The sequence below is a fragment of the Trichechus manatus genome, unplaced genomic scaffold (genome assembly GCF_000243295.1).
Source record: "Trichechus manatus latirostris isolate Lorelei unplaced genomic scaffold, TriManLat1.0 scaffold00006, whole genome shotgun sequence".
In the NCBI taxonomy this organism is placed as follows: domain Eukaryota; kingdom Metazoa; phylum Chordata; class Mammalia; order Sirenia; family Trichechidae; genus Trichechus; species Trichechus manatus.
The window spans coordinates 4330340-4351146 of NW_004443942.1; the positions used below are offsets into that span (position 1 = coordinate 4330340).

Below are 20807 nucleotides of genomic sequence, written 5' to 3' on the forward strand. Positions count from 1 at the left end.
TTTTGGAAGTAGATACTGGTGATGGTTGCCAAAATTGTGAGTACAATTAATGCCATTGAATTGTACACTAAAACTAGTTAAAATGGCAAATTTTATGTTATAAATATTTTGCTACCAAAAAAAGTAGTAAAAAATGAAAAACAAACACCAGGTATGCTGGCCCATCTGTTTTCCCACCCCTCTTCCACTTGGCCAAATGTCCCATGCTTGGACCTATCTCCCAAGGACCTCCTGATGGATGTCCTTGCTTTGTTCACATTGCTTCACTGAAGTGTAGGGGATTTTACATTCAAATCGCAGATCCTGGCTTCCCAAGTGTGTTGACATGTTGGTAGGCTTTGCACAGCCCATTATAGTCTTTTCGGACTCAGGCAGGGCTCACCTGCCCATGCAGGTATACACACCTGCTCATAAAGGTTGACTGAAGTTTATAGGCTTTATGTGGAGACAAGTAAGGGTTGTGGACAGCTGGCTGGCTGGCTGGGTGGACAGCTTAATGGAAGGAATCGGCAAGCATCTCCTCCCGCCCCCACCCTCCACACAGAGGCCAACAGACTGTCGAGCTGCAGGTGGCATGATTTACATTGTTAATAACATTAATCAGTATAAACAACAAAGCCTGTGTAATTATATCTGAGGAAATTAATCTTGAAATTAAAGATCTATAATTCAAATGAAAAATTTTAGGAGACTTTTAAGTCAGCTGTGAAGGTGGTACCATGAAAGTTGTTCCATCTCTCCTGAGGTCAGTTTTTACTGGTTGATGTTCATTCCTTCAACAAACATGAAATAACTGCCTGTGGAGCAGGCAACACACGGGCACTGGAATTGCAGAGGTAACCATGGGTAGACAACTCATTAATGAGTGAATTAGTTATAAGGGAACATAGTACAAAAAGCTGAATTATCTGAATCTTAAATATTGATTGGGTGCCGACTGTGTACCCAGAACAGAGATGAGTGCTCTGAGAAATAGAAAAGAAACAAAAAGCCTTTTCCTTAAGAATTTTATAAAGCATGTGACCAAACAAGATTAGTGCACAAAAGATGTAATCTGTTCAGAGCTAAACAAAGTGCCAAATGGCATAGGTGCCTGTACTATACACCTGTGTTATAACTGTTGGTCCCCGCCACCAGGCTGTAATTTCTCAGAAGGTGGGGAGACGGTATCTTGTTCACTTTGCATCCACAGTGCCCAGCAAGGCCTTGGGCACAGAGGTTCTCAGTCAATGGAATGGATGGAATTGAATGTGGCATAAACCATTGTTCCCAAACCTAGCTGGTCACAGAATTCCCTGTTAAAAATACTTTTCCCCTTTGGACCTCAGGCTGCAGAGATTCTGTTTGAGAGTGGGCCTGGGAAGCTGTAATTTTGGATACTTCCTCGTGAATCTGCTGAAGAGCCTGGTTTGGCGACCTCTGGAATAAACAACAGGTGTTAGAAGAACGCATGGGAAAGAATGATCCGTAAGGGATGGGGAGAGGACAGTGGTGGTTCAGTGATAGAATTCTCACCTTCCGTGTGGGAGACCTGGGTTCAATGCACCTCATGGGCAACTACCATCAGTCTGTCAGTGGAGGCCTGTGTGGTGCTATGATACTGAACAGGTTTCAGTGGAGCTTCCAGACTAAGATGGACTAGGAAGAAAGGCCTGGCCATCTACTTCTTAGCTTCAGCCAGTGAAAACCATATGGATCACAACGGTCTGATCTTCAACCTGATCATGGGTGATAACACAGGACAAGGCAGTGTTTCGTTTCATTGTGCACGGGTTCACCATGAGTCAGGGGCCAACTTGACCACAGGTGACAAAAACACTAAGATATGGGAAGCTTTTTTGCTTGAAAACTCCCACTCATCCTGATGACTTCTCCTTGGTGCAGCTTCTCTCCCAGCGGTCAGTCAGTCCATCTCCCCATCTCTGTTTCCATGCATCCTGGTGCCCACCTCTACTGCAGCTCTTACCAATGAGTATTAGTTTGAGTTTGAGTCCCTGACTGGGCTGTGATGCTCCTTTAGGGGAACAGCAGCACACAGTAGGTCTTCAGTCAGTATGGTGGGGTCCAGCTTTGCTTCAAAGGATGGGTAAGATTTGAACAGGGTAGGAAGCAGTAAGATGTGGTGCACTGAAGAGGCCAGCCGGACTGAGGCAGCCCCAGGGCAGCTGGCATGGCAGGAGGACCTGAGAAGCCTGGCCGGGGTAGGGGCTGGGGAAGAGGTGGGGTGCTGCATGGAGGGAGGACCTGAGAAGCCTGGCAGGGGAGTTTGGACTGTAAAGTGGAGTATAGGAAGCCCTGGGGTTTTGTGAACAGGGTAAAGGTTGTGCTTCTGTGATGGGAAGGGAGAAGCTAGGACATGGAAACTGGTTAGGTAGCTCACGTGGTAACTCAGGTCAGAGTTGATCAGTCCCTGAACAAAGGACACCATGTGTTCTCAATTTTGTGTGACAGTCTTGATTTTTTTTTTTTTCCCAATAAGCTGTTATTGAGCATCTACCATGCGCCAGAGACACAGCTGGCAGGCCTGGGACATGCAGCCTCTGGCATCAGAGGGCTCACAGTTCAGTGAGGCAGGCAGACCTGCAAATAGATCGGTGTGACAGTATGTATGTATGAAACCGTCATAGAAAGCTCTGCAGAGTACAGTGCAGGAAAAGGGGGAGAAGGGAGGCAAGGTAAGGCATCAAAGAACAACGCAGCTAAGAATACTGCTTGGCCAGGCATCATTGCTTTTAATCCTTGAATAACCCAAGAAGGCCAGGACTATTATTATCCCCATATAATGGATTAGGAAACAGGTTCAAAGAGATTAGGTAATTCATCCAAGTTTACACACCTAGTATGTGGTGGGTCAGGGTTAGCATCCAGCCTGCCTGACTTCAGAGTCCAAAATCATACCCATTACACTCTGTGCCTGTGACATTTTAGCCAGCTCTAAAGATAACTAGGCTTTCACCGAGTGAACAAAGTCTGAAAGGGCATTCCAGACAGAGGGTCCAGCATGAAAAAAGATATGGGGATGGAGGCTTGAAAGAGTTCAGTTTATCATGGAACACAGGTAGTTCGGTAAATCGAGAGTACAGGGGATGGGGGAAGTGATGAGAGGGGAGGCTGGAGAGGCAGGTGAGGGGCTAGATTATGAAAGTCTTTTGTGTTTTTCTCTACTAAGTGTTTGGACTTCACCCTGAAGATTGTCAGGGAGATGTTGTAGATTTTAAACAGGAAGTGGACCTGACCTAATGTGCGTTTTTGGTGTAAAAGGCTCTTGGCATCATTTTGAGGAACAGCTGTGTAGATTGGAGGGAGGTGAATGTGGAGGCAGGAAAAAATGGTTGTGAGGAGATTTTGAGAGTCCCAGGTGTGAACAAGTAGAGATCTGAACCTAGGCAGCAGCAGTAAAGAAGAACAGGAGGCAGCGGACAGGGCTGTTTGAGAAGCAGGGCTTGGTGACTGGCGAACTCTGCAAGACGAGGGAAAGGGGTAGAGGAGGTCAACTCCAAGGTCTTGGCTTGAGAGTTTGGGTGCAGCTGGTGGTGTTCCCTGAGGCTGGGCGTGTTGGAGGTAGAACAGGTGTGCTGGGAGGGAAATAGACTGTGTGTGAGGTCTCTGTAAGAGAGGCAAGAAGATGTCTAAGGAGCAGTTGAAATCTGGGCCTGAAATAGCCCTGTCTGCTGCCTGAATGCATTGGAGACATCAACCTTGGAGGGATAGTTTTGTGGGCTGTCAAGACACAGATATTGGTTGAACTGTAGGAGTGCCGAGGTCCTTGAGAACAAGAAGAGATGGAGAAGAGAACCCTGGGACACAGTAACATTTCAAGTGCAGGTAGAGAGACAAGAGTCTGCAAAAGACTGAAAATAGGAAGAGACCCAAACAAGAGAAGACACAATAAATGACTTGGTTTTGAAGGTTAGTGGTTAATGGTGACCTTAGTAAGAAAGTGCATTCAGGGGCCTAATGGGCAGCGGTCAGGGTGTGTGTATGGGGTGGAGTGGAGGTGAAAACCAGATTGTGGCAGATTAAAAGGCAAGTGGGAAGTGAAGAAGTAGACACTGCGAGGCTATTCTTTTGAGAAACTAGGCTGTGAAGGGAAGCAGGGACAGTGCTATTTTTTTTTTTTTTTCTGGTAAAAGTAAATATCAGTATAACTGGTTGAATTTGTGCACATTTTTGGGAATGACTTTATATTGATAAAGCCACAAATCAGAAAAAAAAAAAAAAAAGCAAAAAACTCTTATCTGGCAGTGAATACTTTTTTCTTGTTAGCCTTGAAAATGCGGTCACTCGGCACAATTCTTCACAATGGGGGGGCCTTTGGAAGACAGAAGCCATCAGACACAGCTAGCTGGGTTGTGAGCTTCTCAGCGAAGGGACTGCTCCATGGCCATCCTGGACTCCCAGGCGTGGGACTGTGCACACAGTGAGCAGGTATCGACAAGAAATCCTTTCCAAGGTCTGTTTGCTGTGACTTTCACACCTCTTCCTCAGCTTCCCTGTCTATTCTTCAGACTAACTATCAGGACTCAGGTCCCCGAGGCCTGATTTCAGAAAACCAGGAGATTTCATGCCATCCAGACACAAAAGCTCTGAGGATGACTTTCAGGGTGTGTGGGGCAGAGACTCAGTGGAAAATATGCTTTGGGCTGCCCCACCTAAGCAGAAAGTGGATTAAGGTGGGAATCAGCCGCCCTCACCCTCTATGTGAAAATGCACTGATTTCTGCTTCTGCTTGGCTTGGGATGTCTTGAGCTTGAGTTGGTGGTAGTTATTTATTCCCTCAGCAGTGTGCCAGGAATTGACACTTAATGAGCACATCTGTGAGACCGGTGCTCTGAGAGGCACCTTCATTTAATTTTCCCAGAAACTCTATGATGTTTATGACTTGCTCAACGGAGGACTTGGTGACTCAGAAGTCCATGCTCTTTCCACCACACCATGTTAGCTCCAGGGACTCAGGAGCTGAGAGCTCGAGGATGTTATGGAAACCAAGGAAATGGATTAGCTTCTCTTTCTTATTCTCCTGTTTTCTACCATTTGCAAATAGGACCGGGATGTAATATTTCAACATAGAGTATGTGAGTGTAGAGGGGAAAGCAGGCTTATTTCTGGGTCCGGCAATTTTTCCAGAATATTGATGTTGGGTGGTGCGAACAGTTAATGTGCTTGCTGTTAACTGAAAGATTAGAGGTTTGTGTCCACTTAGAGGCACCTTGAAAGAAAGGCCTGCTGATCTGCTTCCAAAGGGGGGACAAAACTCAGCCACTGAAAGCCCTGTGAAGCACAGTTCCGCTCTCACATACATAGGGTTGCCATGAGTCGGAGTTGACTTGATAGCAACTTTTTTTTTTTTTTTTTAAATGGAAGGTAAGATATAAAACGACAGAACTGGCTGCTTTTAGAAGCTGGCCTACAACAGTGGTGGTGGTGAGATTCCATGTGATCCATCTTATTGGGAGGGAATGCTTTGTGATATGGACCAAATTTGTATGACATGGGCCAAAATCTGTATGCTGAGCAAATAATCTGAGACGCTGGACTATATGAAGAAGAATGCAGCATCAGGATTGGAGGAAGTCTCATTAACACCTTGTAATATGCAGGTGACATGATCTTGCTTGCTGAAAGTGAAGAGGACTTGAAGCACTTACTGATGAAGATCAAAGACAACAGCTTTCAGTAAGGATTACACCTCCACATAAAGAAAACAAAAATCCTCACAACTGGACCAATAAGCAACATCATGATAAATGGAGAAAATATTGAAGTTGTCAAGGATTTCAGTTTACTTGGATCCACAATCAGCACCCATGGAAGCAGCAGTCAGGAAGTCCAATGATTTATTTATTGCATTGGGCAAATCTGCTGCAAAAGACCTATTTAAAGTGTTAAAAGGCAAATACATCACTTTGAGGACCAAGGTGTACCTGACCCAAGCCATGGTATCTTCAGTCACCTCATTTGCCTGCGAAAACTGGACAATGAATAAGGAAAACCAAAGAATTGATGCCTTTGAGTTATGGTGTTCTCAAAGAATATTGAATATACCATGGACTGCCAGAAGAATGAACAAGTCTGTCTTGGAAGAAGTACAGCCAGAATGCTCCTTAGAAGTCAGAGTGGCGAGACTTCGTCTTACATGCTTTGGACATGTTATCAGGAGGGACCAGTCCCTGGAAAAGGACATCATGCTTGGTAAAGCAGAGTATCAGCAAAAAAGAGGAAAACCCTCAACGAGATGGATTGACACAGTGGCTGCAACAATGGGCTCAAACATAGCAATGATTGTGAGGATGGCGCAGGAATGAGCAGTGTTTTCTTCTCTTGCACATAGGGTCACTATGAGATGGAACCAACTTAACAACAACATCATGCTCTAATTTACCTACTGTATAGTTTAAGGTGATGTTTCCTCCGTAACAGATAAATACCTAAATCTCAATGACTTGACGTAATGCAAGATTATTTCTTGCATATGTTAAGTGCTGCTTTGCACACCAAATCAGGGACATGGTCCCTGGTTCCAGAGCCTTCAATTCATGACACTTCCTACCTTTCTTTCATCCAACTCCACATGCTGGCATCTGTGGTAAGGAGATCTAAATGCAATATTAAGTAAGGACAGTGGCTAATATGCCAGTAGAAATTCAGCTGAAAAATGACACTCAGGCCTTCATAGGTATGGTAGACAGGCTAGCTAATCACCAGACTAATTTCTCCTTCTTCTAGGCCCTATAGTTAGACCATTTTCTCCAACCTTCCTTGGAGCTATGTGAGCCCATGTGACAAATTCTAGGTAATGGCAGTGAGAACAAGTAATGTATGCTACTTATAGGACTTACCCATAAACACGTCCCACATGAGATCCTCGTGCTCTTCCCACTTTTGCCAGAGCACAGCAACCTGGGAAACCTCATGCTGAAGATGTCAGAGACACAAGGAAGAAGGAAACTGATCCCCAGATACACACTTGGAGGAGAGCCCTCTACTGACCAGGAACACGTGTTTTGAACTTAACATAAGTGAAAAATAAACTTGCATTATCTGAAGTCATGAGATTCAGGGATTTATCTGTTAGGGAGGAAACATCACCTTATATACATTTCACGCCATCCATTTTGTGTGGGGGCAGTATGGGTAGGTGGGTAAGGATGGGGGGCATCCCTGAACTCTGGCTTCAGGGGCCTCAAATCTCAGGTTCACCATTTCTAGTCATGATATCTTGGACAAGTTGCTAATTTTTCTAATTCTTTGAAAAGCGGATATAATTGTCGTTGTTGTTAGGTGCTGTCGAGTTGGTTCTGACTCATGGTGACCCTATGTAGAACAGAACGAAACACTGGCCAGCCCTGCACCATCCTCACAATTGTTGCTATGTTTGAGCCCATCATAGCTGGGTCTTCCTTTCTTTTGCTGACTCTCTACCAAGCATGATGTCCTTTTCCAGGGACTGGTCCCTTCTGATAACATGTCCAAAGTACATGAGACAAAGTCTCACCATCATCGCTTCTAAGAAAAGCTAGTTACCCAAGATCCTCTGATTTAAAACAAACAAACAAGCTTGACCTTCTTTTGGGGAAGGGAAAGGGAGTTGCTTTGTGACTCATGAAGTCACGTAGGCAGGAGAGCAGAAGAACCACAAATAAGGGACTTCAGTTGGCAAAAACCAAATTGTTTCAAGGCTATTATTGGAAACTGAAGCATCATGTCTTGTTTCTTCCCAGAAAATACAGAAACCTTTCATATTTTTGGAAACCCTGGTGGCATAGTGATTAAGAGCTACGTCTGCTAACCAAAAGGTCGGCAGTTCAAATCTACCAGGCATTCCTTGGAAACTCTATGGAGCAGTTCTACTGTGTCCTGTAGGGTTGCTATGAGTCAGAATCGACTCGACAGCAATGGGTTTGTTTTGTTTTTGATATTTCTAGGCAGTTGGTTTTATTTGTATTTCATATCAGACTCTAAAAAGACAACAGCTGGATGGTGGTTGACAAGGAAGACTTTAAGAAAAGCTAATTACCCAGGAGCCTCTGATTTAAAAAAAAAAAAAAAAAATGCTTGACCATTTTCTTTTGGGGAAGGTGAAGTATCACCACCAAAGGTATTAAACCCCAGTTCTCCAGAAGAAAATCCTTAAAGCTCAAACTCATTGAGTCCTTCTAAGTGCTGGTTGGCAGTTTACATACATGTCTTCAGTTCATTACCAATCTGCTCTGCATGATAGTGTTCTGTTTTCCCACTTTACATATGGGAAATTGAAACTCAGAAGTTAAGTGAGGTGTCCCAGGTTACAGACCTAGGAACTGGGTTTGTATCTAGATCTGAATTGAAAGCCCCTGCCCTTTGCTTTAAAGTACATATAATTCTTTGACCTGGGAAGCTAGTAGTCATCTGGTCTATGAATTATATTCCTTTTTCCCTTTCTTTTGGTTTGGGCTTTTGGGTAATAGTCACAAGTGCTGGTTATCATGTAACCCAAAAACCAGTTGCCATTGAGTTAATTCCGACCTATAGTCACCCTGTAGGTCAGAGTAGAACTGCCCCATAGGGTTTCCAAGGCTGTAAATCTTTACAGAAAGCAGACTGTCACATCTTTCTTCTACAGAACAGCAAGTAGGTTCAAACCACTGACCTTTTGGTTAGCAACTGAGTGCTTTAACCACTACACTACCAGTGTGCCACATCGTGTAGCCACTGGGTGCTAAATGCAGCACATACATGGTCTCAATAATTCCTTGCAACCCTTTGAAATGAATATTATTATCCCAGTTTACAGATGAGAAAACCAAGGCTGAGATAGATTGGATAACTTCCCTAGAGTCATACAACTAGCACCTTCTTTACACCAGATTCACACGCAGGTTTGCCTGACTCTAAATATTTGAACACACCAGTTGTTCCACAGGAGAAAGATGTAGAAGTGTGCTTCCATAAAGATGTACAGCCTTGGAAACCCTATGGGTCAGTTTTACTCGGTCCTGTAGGTTCACTATGAGTTGGAATTGACTCGATGAGCAGTGGGTTTAGTTTTAGATTTTTAAATGTTCTGATGTTCTGCTGCAAGGAAATCTACCCACCATGGGTATTAGAATAATTTTTAAGGTCTTTGACTTAAGTTGGAAAGTTGATTTTAAAAGTTGTAACTAACGAGTTGAGGGCCAGGGAGGCAGGTCTGAGCCTGGTACGGGCTGCCAGGGTGCATGTCCAAGGCTGTGCTTATCTTCCCCTTTCAAGCCATCTCCCTCCACCTCCCCTTATCTCACTCTAGATAAGGGCCAGTTCCTGGAACTCCCACGTCCACCCGCCTTCCTCAGCATCACCTTTGGCTCTTTCTCCACTGGGGCCCTAAGATTAAGTTGTTCATTTTTCTCTTGCAGAGGAGGGGAGACAACTGGCGTTGGAAGGAGACAGGTTCTTCCAGTTTGTAAATTATTCTCTGGGAGTCATCTGGCTTCATGCCTCTAAATAGTTCACTATTTTAGACAAGGAGGAGTTGGCAACCCAGAGAATTGATTTATACAAGTGTTTTTCAAGCTGGACTTAAATCTGGCCTGTATGATAAATGCAGTATACATTACTGTATCTGCTGAGGACCTCACCAGGCAAGGCTTTGCCTTCGTACATGCCACTCTTTGCAGCAGCCTTGCAAGGTCAGGGTTATCATTAGTCTTTTGCAGAAAACAAAACTGAGGCTCAAAGTTTAAGTGGCTTCTGCAAGTACTTGTGTAGACGATGAGAGGCCAAGCTGAGCTTTGGACTCAGGCTTGAAAAGCTCCAAAGCCTCTGCATCCTCAGAAAGAACTTCAGGATACCAACCAAAACCAAACCTGCTGCCGTCAAGTTGATCTCAATTCACGGCAACCCCACGTGCGTCAGAGTAGAACTATACTCCATAGGGCTTTTCAATGGCTAATTTTTCGGAATTAGATCTCTAGGCCTTTTTTTTGAGGCGCCTCTGGGTAGACGCGAACTGCCAACTTTTCTGTTAGCAGTGAAGTTCCTTAACTGTTTGTGTCACCCAAGGACTCTGCAGGTTACCAGTCAAATTCAATTAGACTTCTGTTTGTCGATTGCTACTGCCTACTTTGTTCAATGCTGGACACTGAAGTGGTCCCAAAGATAGATAAGATGGAGAATGTTTAGAGGCATGAAGCCTGAAAAGCAAACCAGTACTGCTTTCTGTTTATGCTCTCCGGGTGGCAAGTCATGCACATGGGGAAAGTTGAAGCGCAGTAGGAGGCAGTGTTTATGTGAGCTATGCCAAAGCGAGCGTTGTAGACATTAAAGGAGCCGAGAGAACATCTGTGAGCATGAGTCTGTGTCTTATCCATGCCAGGCAAAGCACATCCAGCTCTCCAAGCTCATTGGATTTGTTGAGTTGCGTGGACCAGAGTAGCAGGTATGGCATCATGGAGGACGGAGGCCTGGCTGGGAAGTAGAATGTAGCTAGTTCTGGAGTCAGGAATGTATGCTACTCTCCCTTCAGCTGAGCACTGTGCCAGGTGTGTTGGAAACTCTTGGAGAAGAAAGGAAGGAAGGTAAGGGTCCTATAGGTGCTGCTGGTGTCACCCTGATCCTCCAGTGTCTGGCTGGCTGGTGCCTGGAGAAGTTGTCTGCCCTGAACAGACTGTTCCTTACGGGCAGGGGTGGATTGTCCAATAAGCAAGGTAAGCACTGTGCTTACCTTGCTTACTAGACCATGTGTAGCAAACAATTTCACATTTTTTTCATCACATCAAAGATTCTGCTTCTAGATATGGCTGACATCTGTCTCTCTCCCAACCCCACAGCACCTTCCTACAGAATCAAAGCCTCTTTTCAAATTTACAATCCCTGATAGGCAGATGACCCAGTAAGCAAGGTAAGCACCGGCTCACTTGTGTTTACTTACTAATCTGTAGTGAACAATTGTTAGTTGTAGTGAATAATTAGTAAGTAAGCACAAATAAGCCCATGCTTACCTTGCTTATTAGATAATCTACCCCTGCTTGTGGGTGGTACCCAGCAGGCCTTTATGTTTCTTTGGGTGTGCTTTTTTCCCCCAGAGAGAAACATGTTTTCCCCCTTCCTCCACCAGCTTCTAGCCTCAACTTTCTACACTGCTTCCTGGGCAGCCGCTTAGCTGTGAGCTTGCCCCCAGCCTCACCTTCTCCAGTCCACCCTCTGCCATCTCATTTTCTCAAAGCTCAAGTTTCATCCTGCCACTCCTCTCCTGCTGCCCTCGGCCCACTGAGAAGCCAGGCTTCACTCCTTGATATGACGTAGCTCTGCCACTACAGTCTGCCCTGGACACCCCCCACACTTCATCATCAATCCTGAACTTCTGACCACTGACTGTGCTGTCATCCTTCCAATGTGCTGGCTCTTTTCAGAATCATGTCTGAATGGTGTTTCCTTTACCTGAAATAGGCATCCTCCAGTAATTATCAAATAATATCATTAATATCACACACAAGTAAAATTTTGCTGAAAATAATTAAAAAATGGTTGCAACAGTACATTGACAGGGAACTTCCAGAAATTCAAGCTGGATTCAGAAGAGGACGTGGAACTGGGGATATCGTTGCTGATGTCAGTTGGATCTTGGCTAAAAGCAGAGAATATCAGAAAGATGTTTACCTGTGTTTTATTGACTATGCAAAGGCATTGGACTGTGTGGATTGTAACAAATTATGGATAACCATGTGAAGAATGGGAATCCCAGAAGACGTAATTGTACTCATGCGGAACCTGTACATAGACCAAGAGGTAGTTGTTCGAACAGAACAAGGTACTGCGTGGTTTAAGATCAGGAAAGGTGCACGTCAGGGTTATATCCTTTCACCATACTTACTCAGTCTATATGCTGAGCAAATAATCTGAGAAGCTGGACTACATGAAGAAGAACGCAACATCAGGATTGAACGAAGACTCATTAACAACCTGCAATATGCGATGACACAACCTTGCTTGCTGAAAGTGAAGAGGACTTGAAGCACTTACTGATGAAGATCAAAGACTACAACTTTCAGTATGGATTACACCTCAACGTGAAGAAAACAAAAATCCTCACAACTGGACCAATAAGCAATATCATGATAAACAGAAAATATTGAAGTTATCAAGAATTTCATTTTACTTGGATCCACGATCAATTCCCATGGAAGCAGCTGTCAAGAAATCAAATGATGTATTGCATTGGGCAAATCTGCTGCAAAAGACCTTTTTAAAATGTTAAGCAAAGATGTCTCTTTGAGGACCAAGGTGTGCCTGACCCAAGCCATGGGATTTTCAGTTGCCCAATATGCATGTGAAAACTGGACAATGAATAAGGAAGACCAAAGAAGAATTGATACCTTTGAATTATGGTGTTCACAAAGAATATTGAATATGCTACAGACTGCTAGAAAAAAGAACAAATCTGTCTTGGAAGAAGTACAGCCAGTATGCTCCTTAGAAGCAAGGATGGCAAGACTTCTTCTCACATATTTTGGACATGTTATCAGGAGGGACCAGTCCCTGGAGAAGGACATCATGCTTGGTAAAGTAGGTCAGCAAAAAAGAGGAAGACCCTCAATAAGATGGATTGACACTATGGCTGCAACAATGGACTCAAACATAGCAATGACTGTAAGGATGGCACAGGACCGGGCAGTGTTTTGTTCTCTTGTACATAGGGTCACTATAAGTTGGAAGTGACTCGATGACATCTAACAACAACAACAGTTTTCTCCTAAGGAGCCCTGATGGCATGGTGGTTAAGTGATCAGCTGCTAATGGAAAGGTTGGTGGTTCGAACCCACCAGCTGCTCTGCAGGAGAAAGATGTGGCAGTCTGTTTCAGTAAAGATTACCAAACCAAAAACCAAACCTATTGCCATCAAGTTGATTCCAACTCATAGCAACCCTAGAGGACAGAGTAGAACTGCCCCATAGGGTTTCCAAGGAGTGCCTAGTGGATTTGAACTGCTGACCTTTTGGTTAGCAGCTGAACTCTTAACCGCTATACCATCAGGGTTTCCCAGTAAAGATTACAGCCTTAGAAACCCAATGAGACAGTTCTACTCTGTCCTCTAGGGTCGCTACGCGTCAAAATTGACTCGACATCAGTGGGTTTGGTTTTGGGGTTAGTCTTCTCCTAGTGAAATCCACCTCCTTCCTAAAATTGTAGCTTTCTGGACTCCTCTAGATTCTGTCAGACGTTTCCTGCCATGGGCTTCCATGCACTTTATTCATGTTCTACAACACTTGCCTGGTTTTGTAATCACCTCTTTATTGGCCAGTCTTCCTCTCTAGGCTGGGCCTGACCCTGTGCTGGTTTTCTCTGTATCCCCAGAACCCAGCATGGTGCCTGGATCTTGGTATTAAAAAAAAAGAAAAAAGTTCCCGTCAAGTAAGCTCTGACTCATGGTGACTCCATGTGTCAGGGTAGAACTGTGTTCCATAACGTTTTCAGTCTCTGAGTTTTCAGAAGTAGATCACCAAACCTTTCTTCCAAAGCAACTCTGGGTAGATTTAAACCTCCAACCTTTCACTTAGCAGCCAAGCATGTTAACTATTTGCACCACCCAGGGACTCAGTAATTGTTGTTGAATGAGTAAGGGATTAAGGAAGAAGAAGATAAACACCATTCTTTGCTTTCCAGTGTTATAAAGCCAGCCCGCTATCCAAATGCACCCACGATAAACATGCCCAGCTGGATGGAGCCTGTGAAGCTGCCCAGACTGAGGGCCTCATGCTCTGTGTATTTGCTGACCTCCTCTTGCTGAACTCAATTTGCTTTCTCTCTTGATTGCAGACCCTTGCCTCAAATCCTCCCGACAGCCGGGTCAGCCCCAGCAACTCCACACTTGTTGCACTAGCTTTGGATTCAAGAAAACTAGCTGGTGCTTTGGAAAATCAGTTCTAATTTATTTTTGTTCCTTTGAAACTTCAATGTCTTTCCTAAAAAATGCCTGAGGTTAGGGTAGTGCAGAGAGAGGACCATGGCCAAAACCCAGGCAAGCTATTTTTGTGATGTGAATGAATACCCATCCCATTTTTCTCTTCCATCAGCCTGAGCACTTGCTCCAAATCGCTCCCGGTTTGAGTCTACAAAGCATAGACTCCTTTTGCACATTGGGAGGAGGAGGCCCATGTATCTCTCCGTCTTTCTGTGTGTCTGACTGAGGTAGACAGTGGGAAGATACCAGGAATAGAGGGGAATTTTGAGAAGTTGCCATTTGTCATCTGTATAGAGGAAAGACTCACCCTCTGGTAACTAATGAAGAAAGACTTTAAATTTTGAACATCTAAGATAGACGGATGTGAAACCTAGAGAGGAATGTGCTTTGGATTTCTTTTTGTCATGCACTAAGGTAATGTGGCTAGGTCACATTAGTACTAGTGAACCACTTTGCAGCACCCATAATTATAGGTTTTCAGTGGTGCTAAATCTAGTGTGCTTTTTTGTTATTGCTTTTATTGGGTACTATTTCCAGAACCATCTGCTCATCCCAAGATGACCAAGTAATGTTGACATCTGCAGAGTATAGCTTTGAACTGTCCGTGATTCTTTTCAGCTGGTGAGAAGAGTGAGGTGTTGGGGATAAAGGGTTTGCCAGCAAGGCAGCATTGCCAGGTTGGAAGGTATGATTGTGCATTTTCTATAGAGGGTTTATGTTTTTATATCTGAAAGAAATTTTATTTTTACCTCTCAGCACCCATTCCTCCATCCTACCCTCATTGCCCGTGAAGCTCACTTCTGCCTCCACTTACCTTTGCAGGTGTGACGTTTCTCCAGGTACTTCATAGTTCTCCTCTGTTCTCTCCACGCCACTGCTCTACACGGCTCCTGAGACATGGCAGAAAATGAAGACGAGAAGCAGACTCAGGCTGGGCAGATTTTTCAGAACTTTGTCCAGGCTTCCACATGCAAAGGTACCCTCCAGGCCTTCAACATCCTCGTACGGCACCTGGACCTAGATCCTCTGGACCACAGGAACTTCTATTCCAAACTCAAGTCCAAAGTGACCACCTGGAAGGCCAAAGCCCTGTGGCACAAATTGGACAAGCGTGGATCCCACAAAGAATATAAGCGAGGGAAGTCGTGTATGAACACCAAGGTAAGGGGAACCTCCATAAGGACATTCCGTACCCCGTGGGATGTGTGGATTGACTTGTTGGGAAGTTAGGAACCTGTTGCCATTCTGCCATCCTGAGTTTAATAGATGTGGGTGTGAGTGTTGTATTGTTTTACTCAGCTGAATGTTTCCTTTGTCTACACATATGCAACTTATTCTGCTGGAAGTTTCCATCTTGTGATGGCCTCAGCAACTCTTCAGAGAAAGACAGAGAAACCAAAGGCGAGGTTGAGGGAGTCAAGCAAATACTTGACATTATCCTACTTCTACTGTTATTACTACTACCACTACTACTTCTAGTAGCCACTATTTATTGAGCAACTTTTATGTGCTGGGCACTTTCTGTACATGATCTCATCGAACACCTGTAGTACTGTTAGTCCTTTGGGCCATTTCAGAGATGTGAAATCTGAGAGGTTAATTAACTTGCCCAACCTCACACAACTACAAGGCAGCTTTGGTCTGTCTGATTCGAGAGCTTAACCCCAAAATTCCATGGAGAGGCATAGTTAGGGGGTGGTGTTCCCCTGGGAGCAAACATTTTAGAAAAATCCCGTGACTTTTAATTAATTGGCTAAGTAAGTCCTTACTGCCTTTTCTTCCCTCTTTCTCTTTTTTCTCACACCTCTGCATTTCCTACCTCCCCATATCCAAGACACATTTCTCTGCGCAGGGTCACAACTGTAGTTAACTGAGCACAAACTGATTACATCCTTCCCCAGGTTGTTTGGCCACACACATCATCAGTGAGAATAGGGCTGTCCAGCACATCACATCTCTGAATCTCTGAAATACCCATCATTGAATGGGCAGCTGGAAGTCAAGACTTCCCGCTGACCCTTGGGGGCTGTCGGCCCTGGCACTGGTTCAGTCTATGTGCTTAGGTTAAAAGCGAGCATGCTGTATTTAGACCTCGCAGGAGGTAGCTCAGTCAGAGCCCTTGGAATTCCGGTCAGTGCCAATCCCAGGACAAGAGGTTGAACTCTCCATGACAATCAGGACTGTTGTGGTTTTGTTTTGGTGATGAGGAGTTGTTGAGTCCACTGTGGGATACGGCTGCTTTCCATTACCCTGGGGAGACAGCTGCCAAACTCCTCTGAGCCTGGGGTGCACTAACTGTACAGGGCATAATAGGAGCATTCCATGAGGCTGAAACAGACCAACCACTTCAACCCAGAGCATACCAGCCATCTAGGCAGTACCAGTGTATAACCTGCCAAGCTGCAGCCTTAGGCAGAGGAGATAGAGTGTTAGAGAAAAAGAAGGGGCAGAAAGGTGTGGGACCAGTGTCCTGAGTGCCACTCCCACCCAGGCCTCCTTTCCTAGTTGTTGTAACTTCATGATTCATAGTCCACCGGGCAACTCTTCAGAGTCAGAGGAGGGAGAAGCTTTTAGCTTTCAAAGTATCCACTTCTCAGTAATTGTATACGGTGGCTGTCTTTTCAAAGCTTGACTTCAGGGTCTCATAGAAGTCAGATGGATAGGATGCATTATGTTCTCTCATGGAGAGTTTTCAGAACTCCTGCTCTGTTATGAAATACCATTGCCCCATACGCCAGCACTTTCTGGCTCTTGAAGGACTCTCTGGATGATCTGAAGACAGGCCTTCAAGGGAGTCACCTGCAGAGGAGTGTAATGAAGGGTTGACCACCATGCAGATGTCTTTCTTTCAAAAATCATTAGCTGGTTGCCTTGCCTGTCTAGCCAGTCCCCATTTTATAAGCTTTGCCAGCTTGAAATAGAAGCATCCTTGCATCCTGTGGTTGGCAGGTCACCGGCCCCTGAGATGCAAAGGGAAGGAAAACATCTTTAGTTAGTGATGCAGAGTAAGAGTGGTTCTTGCTCAGGAACTGTTATGCCTTCCTTATGAGGAGGAACAAGATATTGCAAATGCTTGGTAGCCCATCTCCTAAAAACAACCTAGATCCCTAGGAGTGGACAATGCATTTGAAAATGCATTGTCTGTGCAAATTGTGGCTGTGTTAGGCCACTTCAGCTGCACATTTCTGAAATCCAACTCAAACTAGCATAAACTAAACAGAGAAATCATTAACTCATATTAACAAGAAGGTCCAGACACTCAGTCTTTCCTATCCTCCCTCCATCCGTCCATCTCTGGATGTTTTGCTCTGTGTTGGCTCCATTCTTCCCTGTTGCAAACAGATTTTTCTCCATGTCGGTAGCCTCTAATTCATATCTTTATAAGTCGGTGACCCAAAAGGCTAGACTCTTTTTCTTCCATTTCAACATGGAAAAAAAAGATTCAGTAGGGAAGAATTGTGATTGGCCTACCTCTGGGCCAATTATTGTGGCCAAGGCCAGAGGAACTGACTACTGTGACTGGCAGCACTTTCAGTCATCACATGATTGACATGAGGGAGGAGCAAGTCTCCAAGGACATTACGATGTGGGACAGATAAACAACAGGTGTCCTCAACAGGGACTGTTCACTTGTATCTGGTTATGGTATAGGTTCTCTGCATATTGGATTCATGTGTGAATGGCTAATGCCCATCTCTAAGAGGCTAGTGTTTGAACTACTTGTTGTGAATTAAGCAAAACACAGAACATGGGTCTTCCCTTGCTTCAGATGTGAACTGGCCCTGTCTTGCTACATGGATACTGTAGCAGTTTACGTGTGGCTGATGATTAATGCCAAGACATATACACACAGGTGTGTCAGGTTCCGGGCACATCACCAAGCTCTCAATTAGCCACAGGTAGAGCGTGAAGAAATAAAAGTCAGCAAGAACCCCTACTGATGGGGTTCACATCTCAGCACCATCTGGAGTGGACCTGAGCTTCAGCATTTAACAAGCATTTATTGGCCCTACCTAATGTGCTAGGACACTGTGAGGTTTACTTCCTGCCAGCAGTGAGTGTGTGTGTGTCTATGGTGTTGTGGGGGAGGGTACTAGGACCTATGCAGAGAAGAAGGGGTCTGGTGGACGTGCTGGGAAACAGGAGGAATGACTGGGAAGGTCACTAGAGTGGTAGCTCAGTTGTCAGTTGCATAACCTCACTTGGGATTATTGTTTATTGGTTATTATTTATCAGAGTTTTGTCAGGCACTTGATGATTCTCTCCCTCGGTGTGACTCTGTTGTATAAGAGCTGAGTGAACCAGGAATCAAGCCAAATTAACTCCTTTCAGACTGATAATGGTTTTGCATTAGAGCAGTACCTGGATCAAATATCACATCTAAGTGAGTTGTGTTACTGGGGACAACAACCCAAAAGGAACTGCATTATGTAGTTTGGTATGGGAATTGCCACATCCACGTACTCATGGACTCTGGTCATTTATTTAGTGTGAACCTTTAATGCGGGTAGTTATTTTAAAGAATGTTGTGTACAAGCCCTGCATTTGACAGGTAACAAACAGGGACCCAGGAAGCTGAAACTCTTTACCCAGGATTACACAGCTAGTGGGTGTCATTGCCGGGATTTGAACTGTTTATTGGTCTGCTTGTATGTTCTTTTATTCATTCATTCATTCACCAGATAGTCTAATGCCTTACACCTTACTAGGCATTTGACAGGGGAGATGGTCTGAAAGATGAGTAAGAAGTGATTCTCACTTGAGCTTTCTGTAGAGAAGACAGAAATGTAATTATTTCTGTATTTATTCACTCCTTCAGTCATTCACGAGATTAATAATTATTGAGTGCATACTACGTGCCAGGCACTTGTCTAGGCACCTGTCAGTCACTTAATAGCTCTGTAGCCTTAGGCAAGTTACTTAATATCTCCGATCCTTGGTAGCATCCTTTGTAAAATGAGGATGATAATAGTAGCTACCTTACGAGGTTACTGTGATGATGAAGTAAGGTAATCTTTGTAAGATATTTAGAATGCTGCCTAGCAATAATAAGTGATCAGTAAGCATTTAGCCATTATTATTAACTTCCCAAGTGTTATGAGGGAGGTGTATACACTGTTCTACAGGAGGATAGAAAGTATAGAAAGGTGAGCAACGAACTGTGACTGAGGTAGTCTGGGAATGATCGCAGAAGAGGAGGTGTGATGTGGGGCTTGACAGATGAGTAGGAGTTTGCCTTGAGAGCTGAGGAAACACAAGACAGAGAGATATATTCCAGGAAGAGTATGTTGCTTATGTAATGGGAGTGTAGTGATGTGTTGGAGAGGGTGAGATCCAGAGAGAGCAGAATGGATGGGTGGTAGGAGGATACCAGGGAGAAGGGCCTTCTGGGGCCAGACTGTGAAGAGAGAGTTCACGGTCAGAGGACCCAGAGTACCACTGACAATGAGCCCTCTGCTTCCCAACCCAGGGATCTTTCTACCACCCTCCATGGGGTTGCCCAGTAATCACAGGTTGCCATTACAGACCAGAAGGCATTTGTACATCACTGCCATAAAAACACACGTAAAAACATGTTTGCAGGAAATGACTCACTGACTCTTTTGTCACCAGCAGAAATGGGGCCAGCCTATGTAATGAAAACTCTAGGATTTTCTTGTTAGAGGTAAACATCTGTACTTTGTGAGTGTCCATCAGGGTCACCCCACAGCTTTTGGTCCGTATTATGACCCTTGACTCTCTTTGCCCCTGCAGAGGCTCCCCACTGGTGGGTAGCACAGCCTGGGTTTATGTGTGGGACCCAACTTATCCAGTGATTCCCGATCTTTGTAAGCAAAGCCCCTTGGGGGAGGCAGGGAGGGAGAGTGAGTGGTGGAAGGGGTGAAGCTGGGGCAGAAGACTGCTATTTCTTGGGCTGGATAAGCCTATCTGACATTCCAGACTTCTGAAATCACCCACCAACTCGCAATGCTGGCTCTGCTGTGCCCCTGAGGCATGTCAAGTACTACTTTGCCTAATATGGACAGTTGCAGTCACAACTGATAAAGCAGAGGATGGTCTCTGGGGTGTGACCTTCTGTTCCAGTTGAACAAAAAGCTTAAATGAACTCTAGATTAGTCCACTCACCTGACAATGCATTGCTGGCACTGCTCCATCAGACAAGTTTTCCAGCCTGGGTTACCAGTCATGTGGTGTTAGTGACCACACTTGTCATCACAACTTCATACAGAGCATGTGGGGGCTTGCATGTGTGTGTGTTGGACATTATACATGAGTCTCCAACAATATTAAACCGAGATGAAATACACTCTCTTTTTTGGCTGTTTTCATAGGAAGTAGTTAATCAGATCCACTGTTGTTCATTTTATAAATACACTTATAAAGGCAAAGTGTTTTTTTTGTTTTTGTTTTTTGTGTGTGTGTGTCTTTTTAAGACAAAACTAATTGGTTTTCTTTCATTAAATTATTTAATTAATACATGACATGCTCATGGTAAAAAGAATTAAAATAGGATAAAAAAGTATATTGTGAAGAGAGGTCAGTTTTCCCCAGACCCCTAGCTCCTCTCTGTCTTAGTTATTTAAAAAACCTGTTGACATCAAGTCGATTCTGACTCATAGTGACCCTATAGGACAGAGTAGAACTACCCCATAGGATTTCCAAGGAGCAGCTGGTAGATTCAAACTGCCAACCTTTGGTTAGCAACCCAGCTCTTAACCACTGAGCCACCAGGATTATCTAGCGCTGCTGTAACAGCCTAAGACACCCTCCCTAGAGGCAACTACTATACCATTTCCTTTGTGCTCTTCCTGAAAGTCTCCACGTATATAAGTATGTGTGTGTATGTGTGTACCCCCCTCCCCTTATTATTATTATGGGTTTTTTTTTA

General features: G+C 44.4%; 1 protein-coding gene across 7 annotated transcripts in view; it reads left to right on the forward strand.

Annotated features, from left to right (window-relative positions):
- Nucleotides 1-20807, forward strand: part of MICAL2 (microtubule associated monooxygenase, calponin and LIM domain containing 2) — a 168838-nt gene that overhangs the window by 39910 nt on the left and 108121 nt on the right. For all 7 annotated transcript variants that reach the window (XR_002825069.1, XM_023737310.1, XM_023737297.1 and 4 more), the window contains one exon: nucleotides 14741-15079. Coding sequence is in view for 6 of the 7 variants with exons in the window: in XM_023737310.1 (XP_023593078.1) it covers nucleotides 14816-15079 (264 nt within the window). In the remaining variant the exon portion in view is untranslated. The remainder of the gene's footprint in view (nucleotides 1-14740; nucleotides 15080-20807) is intronic.